General features: G+C 35.9%; 1 protein-coding gene across 1 annotated transcript in view; it reads right to left on the bottom strand.

Moving 5' to 3' along the window:
- ssbp3a (single stranded DNA binding protein 3a) overlaps positions 1-24,806 on the bottom strand; it is a 63,481-nt gene that overhangs the window by 3,214 nt on the left and 35,461 nt on the right. The window contains exons 5-27 of the mRNA XM_016277161.1: positions 11,317-11,406; positions 7,564-7,638; positions 7,310-7,369; positions 7,175-7,229; positions 6,955-7,028; positions 5,792-5,877; positions 5,224-5,272; positions 5,094-5,129; positions 4,949-5,015; positions 4,751-4,821; positions 4,560-4,629; positions 4,347-4,435; positions 3,426-3,539; positions 3,172-3,231; positions 3,037-3,091; positions 2,817-2,890; positions 1,654-1,739; positions 1,086-1,134; positions 956-991; positions 811-877; positions 613-683; positions 422-491; positions 269-297 (exon numbers count right to left, since the gene is read on the bottom strand). Coding sequence (XP_016132647.1) covers positions 269-297; positions 422-491; positions 613-683; positions 811-877; positions 956-991; positions 1,086-1,134; positions 1,654-1,739; positions 2,817-2,890; positions 3,037-3,091; positions 3,172-3,231; positions 3,426-3,539; positions 4,347-4,435; positions 4,560-4,629; positions 4,751-4,821; positions 4,949-5,015; positions 5,094-5,129; positions 5,224-5,272; positions 5,792-5,877; positions 6,955-7,028; positions 7,175-7,229; positions 7,310-7,369; positions 7,564-7,638; positions 11,317-11,406 — 1,533 coding nt within the window. The remainder of the gene's footprint in view (positions 1-268; positions 298-421; positions 492-612; positions 684-810; positions 878-955; positions 992-1,085; positions 1,135-1,653; positions 1,740-2,816; positions 2,891-3,036; positions 3,092-3,171; positions 3,232-3,425; positions 3,540-4,346; positions 4,436-4,559; positions 4,630-4,750; positions 4,822-4,948; positions 5,016-5,093; positions 5,130-5,223; positions 5,273-5,791; positions 5,878-6,954; positions 7,029-7,174; positions 7,230-7,309; positions 7,370-7,563; positions 7,639-11,316; positions 11,407-24,806) is intronic.

The raw sequence follows: 24,806 nt of genomic DNA, 5'->3' as shown, positions 1-24,806 counted from the left end.
GTGCTTGCACAAAGCAAGTAGTGCATACACTTGTAGCTGTTGTGTATCTTTGTAACTTAAAATGTCTTACAAATTGTAAGCCCTCTTTTGAGGCGCGCACGAATTATTTATTTTTATTATTTATTATTATTATTATTTAATTATTATTTTAAAATCATCCTATCCCAAATCCTTTAGCAAAGTTCAGTTTGGATTCTAACATTCTAACTGCTAGTTTTAACACCATTTCAAAAGAAATAATAAGTCTAAATAATAGGTTTAATAATACCTTTGGGAGTCCATCTATGTCAACCGTACCTGTGAGAAAAGTAAAAATGAATCAACAATCATTTGCAGATCACATGATGTTCATTTATCTAACTGCAAGGGTAAAAGATGTTTTCAACAATTTATGTAGTTGCTATGGTGAATGGTGTTTTACCCAGTGAGCCATTCATGTGATGTGGTTCCAGTCCTCCCATTGGTCCATCTGACCCAGGACCCATAGGAAACTACAAACACACATGTCAAGACAGCATTTATAGAGAGATTAAGACACAATCAGAGTTCAAGTACTAAAACAGAAACATCAACACTACATGACAAAGACAGCAGAGGAGTGGAGTAACTCACATTAGATCTGTTCCCCCCTGGTGGTACTGAGTTGATCAATGTGTAGAGGTTTTCACCTGAGTTAGTGGAGTCTGTGAACACAGAGGTGGAGGTTTATGCTTTTTAAAGAGTCACCATAAAACTCTATTCTCACAACCCCTAGCCAGGCACCGTTTCTATGGCAAAGGGCCAGCAGACAGAAATGTGACAAGCCATTACCTGCTGGACTTGGCATGATGGGTGTTCCTGGAGGACATCCACCACCTCCTGCTCCTCCTGGAGGACCCTGTGAAAGCAGAACTGCAACCAGTTTCTTTCAAAACAGACAATAAAATAAAAGAAGGAAAAGGAAATGGTCAATTACCAGATATGTTCCTGGGGATGATGAGGAATATGGTATCTGTGAAGCCAAAAGGTTATTTATCAGCCAAGTTTGCCAGAAATCACTAATTCCCCCTCTAATAGAATCAGCTCAATTTTCTGAAGTATCTTACTGTGTTTCCGTTATTAGGATTAGGCCACGGTCTACCTGCTCCTGCTCCCCTGTACAGAGAAACAGAGCAGTTTCTATTTTTTAACTTTGGTAAGAACATCAAATAAGTCTCTTGTATGTAAGATCACAATGAACGCTCAAGAATTTAAATAAAGTCTAAATAAAAAATTGCAAATTGCATATTGTTTGCTTGTTTTGGGTGATTTTTATTTAATTTTTTTACAAATATAAGCTCAATATTCTCCTATATCATACTGTAAGAGCCATAAAAGCCTGCATTATCAGATATGATACTCAACAAAAAACATGTCAAAAAATTTTTTATGTAGATTTTTTTTTTTAATACATATTTTGTCTAATGGTTCAATAAAATATTTTTCTGACTATTATTTCATGTCAGGATTTACAGCGTAAAAAAAAATTCCTTTCCGAATTTAATATGCAGAGACGAAGAAGTTAATTCTCCTGGGGTCTCTGGGTGCTATCAAAACATTACTGTTTGTTTGAACATCCTGACCAGCCTGACAATGTAAAATTCCACAAATACAACAGACTGAGAGTGTCCTTACATGTTCACCCCTGGCATTCCAGCGCCCATGGAGTTTGGAGGCCTCATTCCTCCTCCATAGCTCTGTAATGATAACCAAGGATCAGACTACGATGCCCAGCACCCCGAGAAGACACCATGAGAAAGGAGAAAACAAGGACACAGTTAGTTTAGAGGAAAACAGGTTGAACATAATTTATGGAATTCGGCCGATAAGCTGTAGTAATGACTGTGAATGTGTGGATGCCATACAAAAAACTGAACAAACACAAGAGGTGCATTCAGAAAATTGGTGTAAGAGTAAGACAATTGATTTAATATTTCACTTGCCTTGTTCCTCAAACAAACAACTATTAAAATGTTTCAGTAAAAATATATTTGTAAATATCAGTTTTTTTTTGTAACTTTAGTATTAGTGCATATAAAATAAAATTATAAACGGCTACCATTTTTATCTTAAAAATCTTTATCATAAAATCATATCTTTATCATAAAACTTGCCTTGATTATGTTTAACTATGTTTTACTGTATTTTACCTCTTGCAATAAACATTCAGACTACATTTGACTACATTTGTTTTCAAAAACATTTCTTTATATATTTATGTATGCATGTAATTATTTTTTAATTTTTTTAACAGTAGTATAGTTTCTTATACTCACCTAGGCTGCATTTAAATATGTTTTAAAACAATTTATTTCTGTGACGAAAAGCTGAATTATTAGTATTCAGTGTCACATTATTCTTCACAAATAATTCTGATATGCCGAGTTGGTGCTCAAGAAACATTTATTATCATTATCAGTGTTAAAAACAGTTGTGTTGCTAATATATTTGTGGAAACTGGTAATTTTTTCAGGATGCTCTGGATGAATAGAACTTTTAAAACAACAGCATTTATTTGAAGTAGGAATCTTTTGTAACATTATAAAAGGTCTTTATTGTCATTCTTGCTTCTTTGCTTAATAAAACTATTAATTTATTTTAATAATACGTGCATACAGTATGCGTATACGATGTACATTAAATACTGAGGTAAAATACATTGATATACAATTGTTTTAGCTACATTGTCCAGTCCTAGAAGTAAGTAAAACTAATTGATGGGGTCTAAGGCAAAGATACTCAGATTTTCATGAATGACAGTTGTGAAGTTGAGCTTTAGGACAGTATAAGAGCCAGACCTGTGGTCCCGGTCCCATCGGGCCCATTCCTCGAGGAGCATTCATTCTCTGCATAGGTGCCAGATTTGGATGGCCTGACCAAATAATAACACAATTTTAAAATTTAACAGACCTGCACATCAAAATGAAATGACAATGGCGAATTGAATTTGAAGTCTACTTGTAAAATAAATAAGGGACTTTCACCTTCAAACAAACACTGATCCCATTAGTCTCTTACCTGTTGGTCGTGTAGGGTCCATCATATTTGGAGGTAAAGGCTGCCCACCTGGAGGCTAAAGAAACAGAGACAGTCAAGTGCTAAAATAAGTCAAAGTCAATAAACAGTTATTTAAAACATTTTAATGTGACTTACCGGGTTACCCATTCTGATGGGTGGCCGAGGTCCTCCAGCATAGCGAGGAGACATAAAAGGCTGAATATGGGAACATACAGTAACTTTTATTTTTTACAGTAAATTTTTTTTAACAGCATGTAACCAATACAAAAGCTAAAGGAGAGGAGGAAGGAAAACAGAATATTTTAGGAAAAACATATCGGGATGTGTGCAGGTAACATGCATAACCATATAAACAGAGAGAACGTGTACATAGATATGTGTGCTGTTACCTGTCCATGCGCCCCCATCATGTTAGGGTTGGGAGCTAGCTGAGTGTGAGGGGAGGGTTGGGAACCAGGTGGTCCCTGCAAAGAGGGTAGGGGGAGGAAGAGAAGGTTGCCATAGTATCAGCAGCAAAATGCCAAGAGAAAGACAGCGCAAATTCAAAGACATGACAGGTGAAAGTGACAGGTGCAGATGAAGAGAACAGAGCCAAAGGCAAAAGATAGTTTGAGCTGATGTCACTCTTCATTCTAAAGTGGTTTTGCTTCAATCTATGCAAAATTACATTGCTAGATGCATCCCCCCCCCCATTTTGCTTTATGTTTCAAGCTATAAATCATTTACATGTGTTCAAGATGTACAATACCAAACCAATGTTTGGGGTCAGTAAGATTTTTTTTAAAGACAATAATACTTCTATTCAGCAAGAATGCATTAAATAATCCAAAGTGACTGTAAATACGTTTATAACGGTACAAAATATTTCTATTTCAAATAAATGGTGTCCTTTTGAACTTTCTATTGATCAAAGAATCCTGAGAAAAATGCATCAAGGTTTGCACAAAAATTTTCAGCAGTTAACCGTTGTTCATGTGAACTCAAAGACAGCCTGATGCTTTGTTTATAGACTATTTGTGGGTGGCTGTTTGTTGTTTCACCTATCAATTCGTGTCGATAAAGTATAATAGGGTAAATCCTGTATAGTGATTTATCCTGTATAGTGCTTGCACAAAGCAAGTAGTGCATACACTTGTAGCTGTTGTGTATCTTTGTAACTTAAAATGTCTTACAAATTGTAAGCCCTCTTTTGAGGCGCGCACGAATTATTTATTTTTATTATTTATTATTATTATTATTTAATTATTATTTTAAAATCATCCTATCCCAAATCCTTTAGCAAAGTTCAGTTTGGATTCTAACATTCTAACTGCTAGTTTTAACACCATTTCAAAAGAAATAATAAGTCTAAATAATAGGTTTAATAATACCTTTGGGAGTCCATCTATGTCAACCGTACCTGTGAGAAAAGTAAAAATGAATCAACAATCATTTGCAGATCACATGATGTTCATTTATCTAACTGCAAGGGTAAAAGATGTTTTCAACAATTTATGTAGTTGCTATGGTGAATGGTGTTTTACCCAGTGAGCCATTCATGTGATGTGGTTCCAGTCCTCCCATTGGTCCATCTGACCCAGGACCCATAGGAAACTACAAACACACATGTCAAGACAGCATTTATAGAGAGATTAAGACACAATCAGAGTTCAAGTACTAAAACAGAAACATCAACACTACATGACAAAGACAGCAGAGGAGTGGAGTAACTCACATTAGATCTGTTCCCCCCTGGTGGTACGGAGTTGATCAATGTGTAGAGGTTTTCACCTGAGTTAGTGGAGTCTGTGAACACAGAGGTGGAGGTTTATGCTTTTTAAAGAGTCACCATAAAACTCTATTCTCACAACCCCTAGCCAGGCACCGTTTCTATGGCAAAGGGCCAGCAGACAGAAATGTGACAAGCCATTACCTGCTGGACTTGGCATGATGGGTGTTCCTGGAGGACATCCACCACCTCCTGCTCCTCCTGGAGGACCCTGTGAAAGCAGAACTGCAACCAGTTTCTTTCAAAACAGACAATAAAATAAAAGAAGGAAAAGGAAATGGTCAATTACCAGATATGTTCCTGGGGATGATGAGGAATATGGTATCTGTGAAGCCAAAAGGTTATTTATCAGCCAAGTTTGCCAGAAATCACTAATTCCCCCTCTAATAGAATCAGCTCAATTTTCTGAAGTATCTTACTGTGTTTCCGTTATTAGGATTAGGCCACGGTCTACCTGCTCCTGCTCCCCTGTACAGAGAAACAGAGCAGTTTCTATTTTTTAACTTTGGTAAGAACATCAAATAAGTCTCTTGTATGTAAGATCACAATGAACGCTCAAGAATTTAAATAAAGTCTAAATAAAAAATTGCAAATTGCATATTGTTTGCTTGTTTTGGGTGATTTTTATTTAATTTTTTTACAAATATAAGCTCAATATTCTCCTATATCATACTGTAAGAGCCATAAAAGCCTGCATTATCAGATATGATACTCAACAAAAAACATGTCAAAAAATTTTTTATGTAGATTTTTTTTTTTAATACATATTTTGTCTAATGGTTCAATAAAATATTTTTCTGACTATTATTTCATGTCAGGATTTACAGCGTAAAAAAAAATTCCTTTCCGAATTTAATATGCAGAGACGAAGAAGTTAATTCTCCTGGGGTCTCTGGGTGCTATCAAAACATTACTGTTTGTTTGAACATCCTGACCAGCCTGACAATGTAAAATTCCACAAATACAACAGACTGAGAGTGTCCTTACATGTTCACCCCTGGCATTCCAGCGCCCATGGAGTTTGGAGGCCTCATTCCTCCTCCATAGCTCTGTAATGATAACCAAGGATCAGACTACGATGCCCAGCACCCCGAGAAGACACCATGAGAAAGGAGAAAACAAGGACACAGTTAGTTTAGAGGAAAACAGGTTGAACATAATTTATGGAATTCGGCCGATAAGCTGTAGTAATGACTGTGAATGTGTGGATGCCATACAAAAAACTGAACAAACACAAGAGGTGCATTCAGAAAATTGGTGTAAGAGTAAGACAATTGATTTAATATTTCACTTGCCTTGTTCCTCAAACAAACAACTATTAAAATGTTTCAGTAAAAATATATTTGTAAATATCAGTTTTTTTTTGTAACTTTAGTATTAGTGCATATAAAATAAAATTATAAACGGCTACCATTTTTATCTTAAAAATCTTTATCATAAAATCATATCTTTATCATAAAACTTGCCTTGATTATGTTTAACTATGTTTTACTGTATTTTACCTCTTGCAATAAACATTCAGACTACATTTGACTACATTTGTTTTCAAAAACATTTCTTTATATATTTATGTATGCATGTAATTATTTTTTAATTTTTTTAACAGTAGTATAGTTTCTTATACTCACCTAGGCTGCATTTAAATATGTTTTAAAACAATTTATTTCTGTGACGAAAAGCTGAATTATTAGTATTCAGTGTCACATTATTCTTCACAAATAATTCTGATATGCCGAGTTGGTGCTCAAGAAACATTTATTATCATTATCAGTGTTAAAAACAGTTGTGTTGCTAATATATTTGTGGAAACTGGTAATTTTTTCAGGATGCTCTGGATGAATAGAACTTTTAAAACAACAGCATTTATTTGAAGTAGGAATCTTTTGTAACATTATAAAAGGTCTTTATTGTCATTCTTGCTTCTTTGCTTAATAAAACTATTAATTTATTTTAATAATACGTGCATACAGTATGCGTATACGATGTACATTAAATACTGAGGTAAAATACATTGATATACAATTGTTTTAGCTACATTGTCCAGTCCTAGAAGTAAGTAAAACTAATTGATGGGGTCTAAGGCAAAGATACTCAGATTTTCATGAATGACAGTTGTGAAGTTGAGCTTTAGGACAGTATAAGAGCCAGACCTGTGGTCCCGGTCCCATCGGGCCCATTCCTCGAGGAGCATTCATTCTCTGCATAGGTGCCAGATTTGGATGGCCTGACCAAATAATAACACAATTTTAAAATTTAACAGACCTGCACATCAAAATGAAATGACAATGGCGAATTGAATTTGAAGTCTACTTGTAAAATAAATAAGGGACTTTCACCTTCAAACAAACACTGATCCCATTAGTCTCTTACCTGTTGGTCGTGTAGGGTCCATCATATTTGGAGGTAAAGGCTGCCCACCTGGAGGCTAAAGAAACAGAGACAGTCAAGTGCTAAAATAAGTCAAAGTCAATAAACAGTTATTTAAAACATTTTAATGTGACTTACCGGGTTACCCATTCTGATGGGTGGCCGAGGTCCTCCAGCATAGCGAGGAGACATAAAAGGCTGAATATGGGAACATACAGTAACTTTTATTTTTTACAGTAAATTTTTTTTAACAGCATGTAACCAATACAAAAGCTAAAGGAGAGGAGGAAGGAAAACAGAATATTTTAGGAAAAACATATCGGGATGTGTGCAGGTAACATGCATAACCATATAAACAGAGAGAACGTGTACATAGATATGTGTGCTGTTACCTGTCCATGCGCCCCCATCATGTTAGGGTTGGGAGCTAGCTGAGTGTGAGGGGAGGGTTGGGAACCAGGTGGTCCCTGCAAAGAGGGTAGGGGGAGGAAGAGAAGGTTGCCATAGTATCAGCAGCAAAATGCCAAGAGAAAGACAGCGCAAATTCAAAGACATGACAGGTGAAAGTGACAGGTGCAGATGAAGAGAACAGAGCCAAAGGCAAAAGATAGTTTGAGCTGATGTCACTCTTCATTCTAAAGTGGTTTTGCTTCAATCTATGCAAAATTACATTGCTAGATGCATCCCCCCCCCCATTTTGCTTTATGTTTCAAGCTATAAATCATTTACATGTGTTCAAGATGTACAATACCAAACCAATGTTTGGGGTCAGTAAGATTTTTTTTAAAGACAATAATACTTCTATTCAGCAAGAATGCATTAAATAATCCAAAGTGACTGTAAATACGTTTATAACGGTACAAAATATTTCTATTTCAAATAAATGGTGTCCTTTTGAACTTTATATTGATCAAAGAATCCTGAGAAAAATGCATCAAGGTTTGCACAAAAATTTTCAGCAGCATAGCCAATTATAAGAAATGTTTCTTGAGCACCAAATCAGAATATTAAAATGATTTCTGAAGGATCATGCAACACTGAAGAACTTTATGGCCGCTGAAAATTCAGCTTTACACCGAAATAAATAACATTTCAAAATATAGATTTAAATATATTCAAATTAAAAAAAATATTTTAAATTGTAATATGTTACAATGTTATTGTAATTTTTATCGAATACATGCAGCCTCAGTGAGCATAAGAAACTTCTTTCAATTACACCACAGTGTGGTTGAATTAATTTTTAATCGATTTTGATTCTGATTGGTTGATAGACATTGCAAAACATTATGTGAATCATAGTCCTGTGAATCACAGTATTAATGGTCTAGAACAAATTTTATGCAGTAATTTTCTATAGAATATATCTTCAGAATATATCTTCATAGAATATATCTTGAAGTTTTTCTCCTCACTAAATTTGAGACACATAATAGCATTTTTTTCTATTAATTTACATAAAAAATATTTTTATTCTCAAGAAAATTCATCAGGTTTTAAGGATGTTTAGATATTTCTACAGAAATACAAAAGAATAATAACTAAGTACATGTTTTTACAAATCATCATTCATGTCACCACTAGAGGGCAATGGGGTTTAACCGTGGTCTAAAAGACCAAAGACACTCAACTGTTCAACATTTTTCTGCATATCCACTGATACACGTTTCAGAACTTGCATAAACCAGTTCCATGTTCTGCAGCTCTCAGTATCTGAAAATCTGTGCCATGCTGCATTCCCACAAAAGCTCTTGGAGGGTAATGATTCCATCTGGTCTGACAAAGATTTCTCCATATGCTTCCTTCAAAAATATAATCATAAACATCTTTTCATCCATAAATATTTTCCTAGAACTCATTACGATATTGTGATGAGTCACCCTCTCAGAAAGCTTCTGAGTGATAAAGCGTTAACTCCACTGCTGAAGGTACATCCCACCAACACATTTAGGGCTACTCAGCAGGGCAACGGCGAGCCCACTCTCAGAGTAGAGAATGCACATGACCCTGCCTGCCATTAGCGGCTAATGGTCGCAATCAGACTGGTTCCCCGCAGACACCCAGCTTGGCAGAAGACCAGAGACCGTGGAATAATGGTTTCTCTGTGAACCAGTGGCACGGCACGTGTCTGAAACCCTGAGGGCTTACCGTCAGATTGTTACAGATGGTTTATGGAGAGGGTGAGGAGGAATGACCCACCTGGAAGAACCCGGGGGGCATGGGTCCACCCGGCATGCTGTCACCGGGGGGCATGTTGCCTAGGACTGGACTGGGTGCCGCAGCAGCACTCTGTAATGAGAAGAGAAAAAGTACATATGATGGTAATTAAAATATGCACTACTACTATTTTTTAGTCAGTAAGAAATTTGTAAAGACATTTACACTTCTATTCATCAAGAATGCATTACATTAATCAGGTATTTATAACGTTACAAAAGACGAAAAATGTATCATGGTTCCCACAAAAATATTAAGCAGCACAGCTGTTTTCAACTGGGATGGGCATTTTTCAAAAATACCGTATTCAAATATCTGTGCTCATAAAAAAATGAATATTCAAATATTTGAATATACGTTTATTTAAATGACATTTAACGAGAAAGATGTTTTTTTTATTTTTTATAATCAGTTTGTCACCATTTCTGAACAAGCTTATGATTAGGCATTATATACACAACAATGTTCTACAACAAGGTTTTCTTTTAGTCAAAAACGTGTGTAAGTTTTTTTTAAAGACAATAATACTTCTATTCAGCAAGAATGCATTAAATAATCCAAAGTGACTGTAAATACGTTTATAACGGTACAAAATATTTCTATTTCAAATAAATGGTGTCCTTTTGAACTTTCTATTGATCAAAGAATCCTGAGAAAAATGCATCAAGGTTTGCACAAAAATTGTTTTCAACATTGACAATTATAAGAAATGTTTCTTGAGCACCAAATCAGAATATTAAAATGATTTCTGAAGGATCATGCAACACTGAAGAACTTTATGGCCGCTGAAAATTCAGCTTTACACCGAAATAAATAACATTTCAAAATATAGATTTAAATATATTCAAATTAAAAAAAATATTTTAAATTGTAATATGTTACAATGTTATTGTAATTTTTATCGAATACATGCAGCCTCAGTGAGCATAAGAAACTTCTTTCAATTACACCACAGTGTGGTTGAATTAATTTTTAATCGATTTTGATTCTGATTGGTTGATAGACATTGCAAAACATTATGTGAATCATAGTCCTGTGAATCACAGTATTAATGGTCTAGAACAAATTTTATGCAGTAATTTTCTATAGAATATATCTTCAGAATATATCTTCATAGAATATATCTTGAAGTTTTTCTCCTCACTAAATTTGAGACACATAATAGCATTTTTTTCTATTAATTTACATAAAAAATATTTTTATTCTCAAGAAAATTCATCAGGTTTTAAGGATGTTTAGATATTTCTACAGAAATACAAAAGAATAATAACTAAGTACATGTTTTTACAAATCATCATTCATGTCACCACTAGAGGGCAATGGGGTTTAACCGTGGTCTAAAAGACCAAAGACACTCAACTGTTCAACATTTTTCTGCATATCCACTGATACACGTTTCAGAACTTGCATAAACCAGTTCCATGTTCTGCAGCTCTCAGTATCTGAAAATCTGTGCCATGCTGCATTCCCACAAAAGCTCTTGGAGGGTAATGATTCCATCTGGTCTGACAAAGATTTCTCCATATGCTTCCTTCAAAAATATAATCATAAACATCTTTTCATCCATAAATATTTTCCTAGAACTCATTACGATATTGTGATGAGTCACCCTCTCAGAAAGCTTCTGAGTGATAAAGCGTTAACTCCACTGCTGAAGGTACATCCCACCAACACATTTAGGGCTACTCAGCAGGGCAACGGCGAGCCCACTCTCAGAGTAGAGAATGCACATGACCCTGCCTGCCATTAGCGGCTAATGGTCGCAATCAGACTGGTTCCCCGCAGACACCCAGCTTGGCAGAAGACCAGAGACCGTGGAATAATGGTTTCTCTGTGAACCAGTGGCACGGCACGTGTCTGAAACCCTGAGGGCTTACCGTCAGATTGTTACAGATGGTTTATGGAGAGGGTGAGGAGGAATGACCCACCTGGAAGAACCCGGGGGGCATGGGTCCACCCGGCATGCTGTCACCGGGGGGCATGTTGCCTAGGACTGGACTGGGTGCCGCAGCAGCACTCTGTAATGAGAAGAGAAAAAGTACATATGATGGTAATTAAAATATGCACTACTACTATTTTTTAGTCAGTAAGAAATTTGTAAAGACATTTACACTTCTATTCATCAAGAATGCATTACATTAATCAGGTATTTATAACGTTACAAAAGACGAAAAATGTATCATGGTTCCCACAAAAATATTAAGCAGCACAGCTGTTTTCAACTGGGATGGGCATTTTTCAAAAATACCGTATTCAAATATCTGTGCTCATAAAAAAATGAATATTCAAATATTTGAATATACGTTTATTTAAATGACATTTAACGAGAAAGATGTTTTTTTTATTTTTTATAATCAGTTTGTCACCATTTCTGAACAAGCTTATGATTAGGCATTATATACACAACAATGTTCTACAACAAGGTTTTCTTTTAGTCAAAAACGTGTGTAAGCAAACAAACAAAAAAATATATAGCCTACATAAAGAACAAAAGCATTCAAGCTCAAGCAGAGCAAATAGAAAAAACTAAAGCAGGCCATGCCAATTACAGTACAGAACAAACATACACTCGAGTCAGCCTATGTTTATTGTGTTTATATTGTTTCACATGTTAATGTTGAGAAAAACAATAATATCCACATGCTCTGGTGTCTCCTCAGTCTGATAACAATAAGAACGCGTGCCGACACAGACGTTCCAGACACAAAGATAACGGTGTGCTAAGCGAAGTTTCTTTCAGCGCTTTGTGTGTTCTAGGGCCCGTTTCAATAAGGAGGTTCAACCAACTCTTGAGTTGAAACTTGAACTCCGAGTTGACTTACCCTGATATGGGAAACTCTGAGTTTTTGGTTTCAGAACAGCTGAACTGAGTTAGTTCAATCCACTCTCAGTAGGTTAAAACATATTAAACATAGTATAAAAACATAATTCAATCAGATAAAGCTTTAAGCATAAAACGTTCATGGGTGTAGGCTACATGATTTTACAAACATTTGACATATTAAACAAATATCTTTCAGTGTCAATTTCAGTGTGCAGCAGCTTTTTCTACATAGTCTAACCCTCTTTTCACATAATTAAATGTGCTCATGAAACTACACAAAAATTCTCATAAAAAGGGTGAGAGCGAGGCACACTTTCCTTACCGCTTTGCATACAGTGGCCTTACTAATGTGCTCTGAATCCCTGATGTTATATAGAAAACTACCATTTAAAAAATAGTACCGCTCAAATAAATATGCATCCTCTCCCAATGTAAATGTAACTCCCTATTAATGCAGCCTCCTCATCTACTGCATAATGCATCTATGATTCTGCATAAAAGGACATGCCGTCTTTGTTACTTTCACAGTGTCTGCATGATAAAAAATGCAATGAATGAATGTACCTGCACCGCAAAAAATGCTTTTCTTACTTATTATTTTTGTCTTCTTGTTTCCAATCAAAATATCTAAAGATTCTTAAATCAAGATGCATTTTCTACTTAAGAAAATGACAAAGTATTTAGTCTTTTAAGTGTATTCTTCTTATTTTGTAAATTATCTGCCAATGGGCTAAGAAAAATAATCTTGTTTCCATTAGCATTAAGATGACTTTTCTTGTTTAAAGTAAAATGCACTTTATTTAGATTACAAAATATTCTGTAACAAAAGCATTTTGCAGCATGTAAAATGGGGGGGTGAAAAGAAAAGAAACTGGGTTTACCAAAGAAAACCTGCTTACAATGGTAACTGACTCTGAGTATAAGGTACCTCTCGTTCAGAAATGGGCTTGACTTTCCCTGCTTTCTCTTAGTAAATAGTTCACCCAAAAATTAAAATTCTGTCATTAGTTACTCACCCTTATGTCGTTCCAAATCCGTAATACCTTCGTTCATCTTCGGAACACAAAATTAAGATATTTTTGATGAAATGCGAGAGCTTTCAGCTCCTTCATAGACAGCAACACAACTGCAATGTTCCCAGGTCCGGAAATGTAGCAAAGACATCGGTAAAATAGTCCATGTGACATCAGGGGTTCAACCATAATTTTACGAAACTACAAGAATACTTTGTGCACAAATAAAACCAGGATATTAAGAATATCTTAATTTGTGAACGAAGATCTTACGGGTTTGGAACGACATGACGGTGAGTAATTAATGACAGAATAAATAGGAAAAGCATATAAAGCAATAAATAGGAAAAGCATAAATAAATCAAATCAAATTACTATTTTTAGTAAATGCAGCCTTTGTGAGCATAACAGAAATGGGCTACCACTTTATTTCTGTAGCATTTGTGGTATATCTTAATTAAGAGTTAGTCACCCCTAAATGTCATATAAGACTGAGGTTGGTAATTTTACCAACCAGTCAATCAGACGGTTCTGTGTGGACTAGGCTTTATGTAGACAGCATCTGAGACTTTAGCAGCATCTGTCAAACTAAACTGCATTAATATGGTATTAACCTTGCGTAAAGCTGCATATTCTTCATCGCTTGCTCTCAGTCTTTCACTGAGGGAACACTGGGTGGGGGAACAGCTGGTCATTCTTTTCCTAGGTCAGCATGTGAAAGCTGATTATAACAAAGGTCAAGGCTTAAGAGACTTAAGACAGGTGAGGCGAAATCTTACACAGAAATCCCTTTAAGCAGATCATCTTGATACAGCTGCTTCAATTGGACAGTGGAGATAACGCTGAACACTTCAAAATAAAGTCACATTTATGCTTTATAGCACACTGCTGTATCGAGCCTTCATATTTTGGGAGTCTAACGGTTACAACCACCAAATGAACAGCATTTATTGAGACACATCATATATTGCAGCAATTTTCTGTGATGTGCACAATATAGGTAGGTGTATCTACCTACATTTTTTGCAAAACTTGCCTATACATACAATTTGCTGCAGATTTCAACTAAAATGAACACTAATCAAATTATGATTAAAGGGCAGATTATCAAAGACTAAATTTTCACATGGTTACATGCAGAATACTATGTTATCACCTAAAACACTTTTACCATAATGCATGATTTGTAAACAAATACATTTTAACGTTTGCATCACATATTCAGCTCCATGTACAGGTTTTCTTTTGTAGTAAACTGACTGTTTATGCAATGCAGAGTGCTCGGGTACAACTCCTGTGAAACATGGGTTTGACAAAAAGTTCAAAGGTGTGTAAAAACAAGGTAAAAAGAGAAACTGAACATGCTTTTTTAGTGCCACTTACTGGACATTTCACTTTGAAACCATAGCACAACATGCAATAAGAAATGTTATGCAAAACTGTATTTTTCATGTGCCCGGGTTGCACTGTGTCTGGTCAGCTTATCAAGGTCCTCAGAGAGTCACTAGTCCACTAGCTCAGCTCTGGGAGTACAGACAGACTATGCATCAACAGATATATCTCTCTACATCCTCACATGGGACTGTCTAAACACTTACACATATTGCTCTAGCAACAGTTTATCAACACTTCACAATCCTCTCAGACCCTTGAATTAGGCCAGAGGGACCTAATTTAGGGCATTTCCTCAGCAGTTCAAACTAATCTCCTTTGTGAACACTGTTGTTCTCTCCATGACCAAATACCACAAACAGAGATTAACTGATGAGATTAACAAACTCCAAAAGAGTCTAGACATAAAATGGCATTGGGTTGGACAAGTGATGGATCTGTAGATCAATACACAAATTCAGCAGAGTCAAACACGAGACAGCAAGTCTGTTGATGAGAAGCACATTTATTCCTTAAAGACTGAAAATTCAATATTTACCCACAATCAAGTTCTGGAGAAAACTGCCTGAAAGAAAAGCATCTGTTAATGGATTGTGTCGATACAGAACAACACTGCTAAACCAGAAAAGGGGTATAGCGAAGTAATTTAAGTAGAGAGTAACTGAAACTTTATGATTTTACTAAAAAATCTGGTCCAAAATGAAGCTTTTAGCTTTTTCCACCCAACTGACATCAAACTAGACAACTGACATCCAACTAGACAGAAGAAAACAACAGTAAAATCTTCAGTTGTTTATTTCACATGCAACAAAAGGGTCTACACAAAGAATTATATGTAGACAACACCAAAGTAATGTGTAGAAAAATTGTATGATGTTTTAGATAAATAACTCTAAAACAAAGCATAATATACAGTTGTACTTGGAGATAGCACAAATAAAATTAAGAAATTAGTATTAATTAATATTTATTATTACTTATAAAATGCTTACTTCCAGTCCTTGATGCTGATTGGTCATATGCGGTGTTTCATTCATGATAAAGCACGGCTATGACTGCTTCACACAATGGTTCTATGTATCACCAAAGACTACAGAAGAATACCCAAGATGTGTCACCCATATAGTTTTGAATGGGGAAAAATGCAATGCTCCGTATGGCCAAAGTCCCTTTAATGCAATTCATTTCACTCGGCGACCATTTTTTAAATGCCTCTTGGGCATGCAAGTGCAGCTCCTATCTATTTGAATGGTGAAACATCAAATTCTCCAAAACTGTTTGCCAAGCTTATGATTAAATTTCATATTTGATATCACCAATTAATTCTGACAACAACTGTCTCATAAATGTTGATTCTGTTGCTCAAATAGTGTTGAAAAAAGCTTATTTTTCAGGCTAGACCACCTAGTGTGCATGTGCAGTCCCAAATGCTGACAATCTCTATAGCAACCGGGACTTCTAACGGCAGCTGCAGTGATATGAGCAATGTCTTTACCAATTCTTTACCAATTAGCGATTGGCTCTTTTATTCAGAAGGAGGGGCTTTGATAGAGCAGCCATATTGAGTGTTGCATTTTTCCACATTCAAAACTATACGAGTTTACGTGTCTTGGGTATTCTATAGTCTTTGGTATGGCCACTCTATTGACGGAAGCTTTGTTTTAATGCTATTTGATTTATGAGACAGTTGTCAGATTTCATTGGTGATTTCAAATATGAAATTTAAGCATGGTGAACAGCTTGAGTATTTGATGTTTCCCCGTTTAAAGAGATGGGAGCTGCACTTGCATGCCAGAGAGGCATTTCAAAGACGGCTACCGAGTGATATGACTTGCTTTCCCTCATCCGTCCCTCGGGTCATTTTGACCCTAAAGATTTTTTTAAAATCGAGCATTGATCGTTATGTTATGAGACTTTTTTAAACTTTTGTCACACTTGAACTGGGACAAAACCAGTCATAAGCAGCACGGGTATATTTTGTAGCTATAGCCAACAATACATTGTATGGGTCAAAATTATAGATTTTTCTTTTATGCCAAAAATCATTAGGATATTAAGTAAAGATCATGTTCCATGAAGATATTTTGTAATATTTTGTAAATTTCCTACTGTAAATATATCAAAACTTAATTTTTGATTAGTAAGATGCATTGCAAAGGACTTCATTTGGACAACTTTAAAGGCTATTTTCTCAATATTTAGATTTTTTGCACCCTCAGATTCCAGATTTTTAAATAGTTGTATCTCAGCCAAATATTGTCATATCCTAACAAACCAAAGCTTATTTATTCAGCTTTCAGATTATGTATAAATCTCAATTTCAAATAATAATTGACAATATGACTGGTTTTGTGGTCCAGGGTCACATTTGTGTTTGATTCTCATTGACGGCCATTGCAATGACTATCTCAGGTGACCTTTTTATTTGTTCATATGCAAACACGTGTTTATATTAAGGTTAGGGGTTGGTTAAGGTTTGTCTGTAGGCCATTGAGCCGTTTTTAAAATACAGGGGCTCTAGTCTGTGTTGGTGACCATCTGAGCCGAGCGTGAGATGTTTTGCCTTTGATATCACACAGGGGCCCTTTGTGCTCTAAAACGAGCGAGGTCAAAAGCAGGCCAAAGATGACTGTGTTTGTGAGCATGTGTGAGACCATGTGAAATTATAATGTGCAACACTTAGATCACATCCCTCCCTGTAAACAGTGAACACCCTTCTCTCGTTTTTTTTGTCCACAGGCCCCTCTGTAGTCGATCAGGGTTCAGCTCAGTCTCTTTCCTAACATGATCATAAACAATATCCCCTCCATCTTCATTCCAATCACACGGAGTCATGCAGTCTTTCCATTAATCAGCCCTCAGGGTTGGTGGGGGGAGGCTGGCTCTTTAGGGAACATTTGGATCTTTAACTCCTTCACTCAGTTCCAACACGGATTACAGAACATTCATCACAACAAAGTGAATATTGTGAGCGCTGAGCTCCGGACATCTCAAATGACAGGAGTTATGCAGTGACCACCATGCACACACACATATGCAGGCGTGCACAAGGGCAGGGCGTGACTGAGTGCGATGAAGTTTCATTACATTAAATGTCATCTTTACATAACCCCATGCCACTGAGTTAATCACTTTAGTTTATTTCTAGCCCCCGAGCGGGTTCAGGCCTGTGCTTGGATTCATCCGGTGTAATGCTAGTACTCAATTGTTTTAAGAGGTGAGTGATTCTCTTGTTGATGTGTTGACTTTTTGACCCCCGGTGGTCGTGACCCTGGCTGTCTACGCTTTTCTTGAAGATAATTGAGCTTATCCACGGGACTAGCGTCTAGTGTTCACGAAATGCTCTTGATAAAGACTTACTGTGATACTTTAGCTTTAAAATGCCCATTTGAGAAGCTATAAAAGTTAGAGAATTGGCTCATTTTACAGATCAGTTCTGGTATTTACATTGTCTTCCTTTTTTCCACAGGCTTGTATTCAAGTCTGTGGTAGGAGTGATGTACATGCTAAGATATCGAACATCATAGATATCCTCTGCACAGTCTTGCTTTATCGAAAATCAAGAGGCAGCTCTGAGGTTTCTCTGACATTGACGCTTCCTCTTTATCCTTCCTCTACTTCCTCTTTGAAGACTCGATTGTTCAGAGTGCACTCAGGGAGCCGTCTAACATTAGTTTTCCTTTGATGAAAACAGCACAGAGGGGTTAATCCAGCAGATTAAAGCAGATTTCCTTGCACTGGAAATGAATAGATAACAGTTTGAGCTCTGATACATTTGAAAAGAGGGATTAAATGCTTCGTTTAAAGTCTATAAAATACATCGGGAGGTTAATTGTTTCCCAGTAACACATTTATCCCTCCATTTGTTAGCACAATTGGGATGAATCGTTAAATTAGTTTCTATCCTGTGTGCTCATTTTTTCATTGTTTTTTTCCACCAACTTATTGACAAGAGGCCTATTGTGCCAGTATTGGATTTGACTCGCTGATCCAAGCCACTTAGTCTGACAAATAAACCTTTCCGGATATGTTAAAGCTCTGCCCATCCAAAAGGCCTAACATGGAATTTCCACCCTATCCCAAATGCCGAATGGTTCACTTTAAGTGCACTTACAGTATTGTAGCCTTCTCTTGCACTTATCTGTTAAGTTGATGAGACTGTAGGATATCCCATTTTGTAATTTTTTGATTCAGAGGACTCATGATGCGCCCCTCAATGAGAAGAACTCCAACGAAAGTCCCTTTAAGGCAAGTCATTTCACTCTGTGTCCATCTTTGAAATGCCTCTTGGGCATGCAAGTGCAGCTCCTATCTATTTGAATGGTGAAACATCAAATTCTCCAAAACTGTTTGCCAAGCTTATGATTAAATTTCATATTTGATATCACCAATTAATTCTGACAACAACTGTCTCATAAATGTTGATTCTGTTGCTCAAATAGTGTTGAAAAAAGCTTATTTTTCAGGCTAGACCACCTAGTGTGCATGTGCAGTCCCAAATGCTGACAATCTCTATAGCAACCGGGACTTCTAACGGCAGCTGCAGTGATATGAGCAATGTCTTTACCAATTCTTTACCAATTAGCGATTGGCTCTTTTATTCAGAAGGAGGGGCTTTGATAGAGCAGCCATATTGAGTGTTGCATTTTTCCACATTCAAAACTATACGAGTTTACGTGTCTTGGGTATTCTATAGTCTTTGGTATGGCCACTCTATTGACGGAAGCTTTGTTTTAATGCTATTTGATTTATGAGACAGTTGTCAGATTTCATTGGTGATTTCAAATATGAAATTTAAGCATGGTGAACAGCTTGAGTATTTGATGTTTCCCCATTTAAAGAGATGGGAGCTGCACTTGCATGCCAGAGAGGCATTTCAAAGACGGCTACCGAGTGATATGACTTGCTTTCCCTCATCCGTCCCTCGGGTCATTTTGACCCTAAAGATTTTTTTAAAATCGAGCATTGATCGTTATGTTATGAGACTTTTTTAAACTTTTGTCACACTTGAACTGGGAATACATGAAAAAAAATTTGAGTGAATTTGAGAAGTTTAATTGGGTGCTTTAAAAAAAGTATCAAAAGTGTCCCTCGCGGGTCATTTTGGCCCTCCACTGGAAAAGCATGGAATGTACGGAAAAACAGCAGATTTTTTTACATTTAATTTGGTCACACTTGAGCATGTAGCACACACAAAAAAATTTGAGTCGATTTGAGGATTCTGTGTGTAATAAAATGTGTAATAAAAAAAAGTAACAGAAGTGTCCCTCGCATTTTGACCCGGCCATAGGAATAAGTGGCATGTCCGAAAAAAACAGCATTTGTTTATTTATTTGATTTTTTTTACTATATAACATCTGACACAATCCAGAAAAGATGCATACCCAAACAAAGGGCTGAGACTGCAGAATGTCCCCAATGCACAAAAAAACTTACATACCCACACACACACACACATACAGGCACACACACACACACACACACAAACACACACACTCCCATTGAAACACATTATAGCATTTATGATGTTTCTGCTGGATAATTACCAAAATTAAAATTAAGGCATTTGTTTTTTACTTAACACAGTTAAATTTGAGTGATGGGGTAGAGACCAATGAGTTTATATCATATTTATATTTTTAAATGTATCTTTTATATTTATTACATATTTATGAAACTGTATGAATATACATGTGCTTGGATTAAAATTCAGTATCAATTTTTTTTTTCTTACAAAATAGTTAAAAAAAAAAATGTTTTGATATATATCTGAAAGCTTAATGAAGCCTCAAGTTAGTGTAGTTTTAAAGATTTCACTTGTTTGGCTCATTTAAGAATCTCCATAGGATTCAATAGGCCCCTCTAGTGGCTGTAATCATAAAATGTATAAAAAAAATATAAAAATGGACCAATCTGGACCAAAAATAAAATGAGTGTTTCTTTGGCCTTCGGGTCATTTTGACCCACGAGGGACACTTTTGTTATAGGTTCGGGAGGGACGGATGAGGGTTAAAGGGACTTTGGTATTACTATCTGCGCAACACCCGTAGCAACATAAACAATCAATATAGTATCAAAACTGTTCCAAGTATTACGCAGTTCTTCATACTAGTGGTAAAAAGGTTCTTATGCGATAACTCATTAAATAATGCAATAGTCGATATGCGATACGATAATGCTTAAAGTGCCACATGCTCAGATGAAACAGTTTTACTCAGCTGTTGCTGAGTCAGTTCTGTGAACTTCTATGAATTCAATATGCACTGATTCTTATTTAAGCTATAAAAGTTATTTAGGTAAGAGCAGTGAGTTATTTTCTCTTTGTGTTTTGTTCATGGCCCCATATATTGCAAGCCGTAGCGATATGTATATTTGCGATATATTTCGATATATTGCACAGCCCTAGCATCGATGTAAAAAAACCCTTTTGGAACCTTTATTTTAAGAGTGTAGCGCTACCTAGAATTAAGTGCTTTACTCAATTATCTCTCAAAATTACTCAACAATTATCATAGCTTATAGATCACCCCTTATGAGGTTAGTACCTGCAACATTTCGACTTCTGGCCTAGATTACTAGGTTAAACCACCCCTTGACCCTACTTTGCAGAACATCTGGCTCACTATCACAGAGTTAACACTATGATATAATTGATCATCAAAATAACAGACTGACAGACAGGGAAGAGCTCGCACTGACTGCCAAGTAAGCAACAGCACTAAATATGACATTATTGATTTGTGCAGTTCATCTTGATCATTCATTTAAATTGTCTAGAAATAAAGACGTTACGCATTTCAAAAAAAGATCCTAATGTAATATTTAAAAGTTAGTTTAGTTAGACTAAATGATATACAGTACAAGGCTTGATCACCGTTCTTGTTCACCGTTCAGATAACTGACTTCCTGAGCCAATCTCACTTATCAGTCCATCACAAACCCCTGTGGGGATCGCAGTACACGCCTACGGCACCACCCATCAGTTTGAACAACCAGTCAACTGCCAAGCTTCCACTATTTCCTGCTTCTAGTCATTCTCACATGGATGTGATAGTCATAATATTGCCTTCTAATGTTCTGTGTAACAAAAACGTCACACATTCTCATCTGATATGGTTGTGATAGAGCTCAGGCGACACATATTAGATGGCACTTGAGACAGCAGACCTGCACCACAGACAGGCAATGCCACATTTAAGTTCTGTCAATACTGAATGAAAATCCTGGTCTGGCTCTGACCTCAGAACACAAAAGATCCATCTGGCTACATGATTGTGAAAACTAATATATTCATTTGATCCTGTGGTAAGAGGTACTTGATTGCCTTGGTGGCACGTATGTAAGATATTTGAAAAGATGAGTAATTCATGTAGTAAAAGCCTGAGGGCTCTGTGACCTTGAAAATATGACATAGAATAGCAATGGATTAATGATGCAGCACTCGCATGCTGTATAACACAGGAAGCATAAGATGTGGAAGATGTTGCAATAAAACACAACTTACACAATCTTTTATCTGGCCATGCACATTTTTGTGCAATAATATGTTTAATGATTAAATCAGACTAACAACAGAGGCTGCTGAATATTTTGATCCAAAAAAATTCAATCCTTTCACTTTTTGAGGTAAAAAGCACATATAAATATTTTTACAGTTAATAAAAGACAATGAATATGACTAGATGCAGCAACATTTGTGTGTGTGTTATTTAATAATTGAAATTGAAATATCTATAAGATATCTTTTTGCCTAATGGCATGAATCAGTATCACAGTCCAGAGGTGTTTTTATATTGGAAGTGATCAGCTGTATAACAAAGGAAAATTTGTACCAGAAAATTTCAGGGAATGTTTTATTGCACCCTCCCTAATGTTCAGATTAGCTGACAAAATTTTTTTTTTAAAACCTATTACCAAGCATATGTACTTACAATCTTGCACTTACTTCATATACTAATAGTTATTAATTTACTACTCTAACCAAAACCATGTTACTGCATATTATTTCATGCCTGTCACAGTTGGAATTCTTATACATACATAATTTGAATAGGTGACTGGGCAAATTCAAACGTGGTATGCCTGGTAATAAATTACTTGCCATTTAACTGAAAAGTGATTAAAAACCCATGACATTTATCTTTCAAAACATGTTCTATACTGTGTCCTGTTGCATTCAGGTGCTTAAATGTTAAATGTTACAGGGCTGAAGGTCAGTATCATCACACCAAGCTGCATTATCAAACTCTGGTGAAGAATTTACTGAAACACTTTTCATTTAGAAATTGCTACTAGAACAATTTCACAATTAGTTACAAATAAACAGGCAGTAACGCTAAATTAAACATGACATTTTGAATTTTAAAGACTGAAATAGTATTTTCTTGTACAACCGACTCCAATAATCTGTTTTATTTGCAACTTAAAAAAAAAAATATATATATATATATATATAGTTACAGTGCAAGTTTATAGGTACATTCTAACAGATTTATACTGTATTTTCATAAAACAGTAAAATTCTGTCTTTTACAAAATGTTTGTAAATATAGGCTATTTTTTGTTTTCAGCGAATTTGTGTGTAGTTTTAAGCTTTTGTGAGAGTTGGTTTAATTTCAAGTGCCACTTAAACAGGAACTAATTAGTTTAGTTAACTAATTCATTAACTAAACTAATTTATTTTCCAATAGGGAAAAAAATATAATTGGACAAAAGACACAAATGAAACAGACCTCCCTGAAAACCTTCAAGCACTAGAAATAAGAAATAGGAACTACTTAAATTGTATGTTACAAAAACCACTAAATAGCCTTCACTGTATAAATTAAATATATAGATTTATTCATAAAGCGATTCAGATAAGAGCAGTGAGAGATTTTCTCTCTTGTTGTTTGATTAACTTATAAAGGTTTATTAGCATTCTATCACTTTAAAACTAAATGCACGGATCTAATATGCTGATAAACATGTTTTCTTTCTCCGCCGTTTACGATCATTTAAGACATAAACGACTAGGGTAGGCGTAGCTTGACGTTTGAGCTTGGGGGGGCCAAACCGAACTGGTGGATTTGGTCAGATGTACTTTTAAACACATTTTAGTTTTGCTATAGTAAATCTACATATTCACATTCACATAGAGCAGTGGCAAGTGCGTGAGGTTGTCATGGTAACCACATACATTGCCCACGAATTACAGCTGCGCTTCTATTTTGCCACACTAAACTTAGCAATAAACACGTTTAAAATGCACAATAAACATGTCTGTCAAAACGATCTCAAAGGAGGCTTTTATTAAGCAAATCAAGGAGTGAATTACTCATCCACTGTTTTTAAAACAGACATTTGTTGGGCTTGATTCAAGTTGCACAATGAGGCGCACACTTTTTATTTAGTCTTACTGAATAGACGGTAAACAGTTTATATTCTAAAAGCTATTTAAAGGTTGTGTTCTGTGAAAATTAAATTTGGATGTAAATGGTCGGCATAAAAGTAGTGTGCGGCTAAACCGGCTGTGTCCTGTGGATCACCTTTATCTGATTGTCCGGGTCCGGAATCATCAAGCACGGCATTAATATCTTAATCCAGATTTCTCTGCAGTTTGTGTATGTTGTTAAAAACGCGGAACATAATTTTATTCCACACAACAGGCAAGCATTACCGTTAAGTCTATTATCCACCAAAATGCCGATTCGTCACGTGACAATTCTTACGCAAATGAGATTGAGGAAGATGTTAAATTTGTTTTGATTTATTAATTTACTTACAATAACAATTTAAAATGTATTAACTTTTACGTGTTAACTTTTACATGTATTATTAACTACATTATATGCATTTTTACTTCATAGAAAACTTTATAAATAAATATTTAGTAAAATTCAGGCCCCCCCTGGCCCCCCCACAAGCTACGCCCATGGTTGGGACCCGATAACCAGTTCTTATTCAGAACCGGATCTGTTTTTTGAAAAGAACCGGAACCGTGAGCAATTTCTAAGCTTCGGTTCCAAAAACGGTTCTGGTGCGACACGTGACCAAGTGCTGTGAGCAGCCTTGTGCCGGCGCTTCCCGTAAAGGATGTCACAAATCAAATAACAGAAACGCCGCCCTGCCTCTTTAATTACTGAGCACATTGTTTCCCATGACGCACGCACACTCCACAGATGCGCTTCGTCTAACTGCCGAACACATC

The sequence above is a fragment of the Sinocyclocheilus grahami genome, unplaced genomic scaffold (genome assembly GCF_001515645.1).
Source record: "Sinocyclocheilus grahami isolate Dianchi unplaced genomic scaffold, SAMN03320097.WGS_v1.1 scaffold109.1, whole genome shotgun sequence".
In the NCBI taxonomy this organism is placed as follows: domain Eukaryota; kingdom Metazoa; phylum Chordata; class Actinopteri; order Cypriniformes; family Cyprinidae; genus Sinocyclocheilus; species Sinocyclocheilus grahami.
Note: the sequence above shows the minus strand (reverse complement) of the source record. Positions and strands in the feature narration are given on the sequence as shown.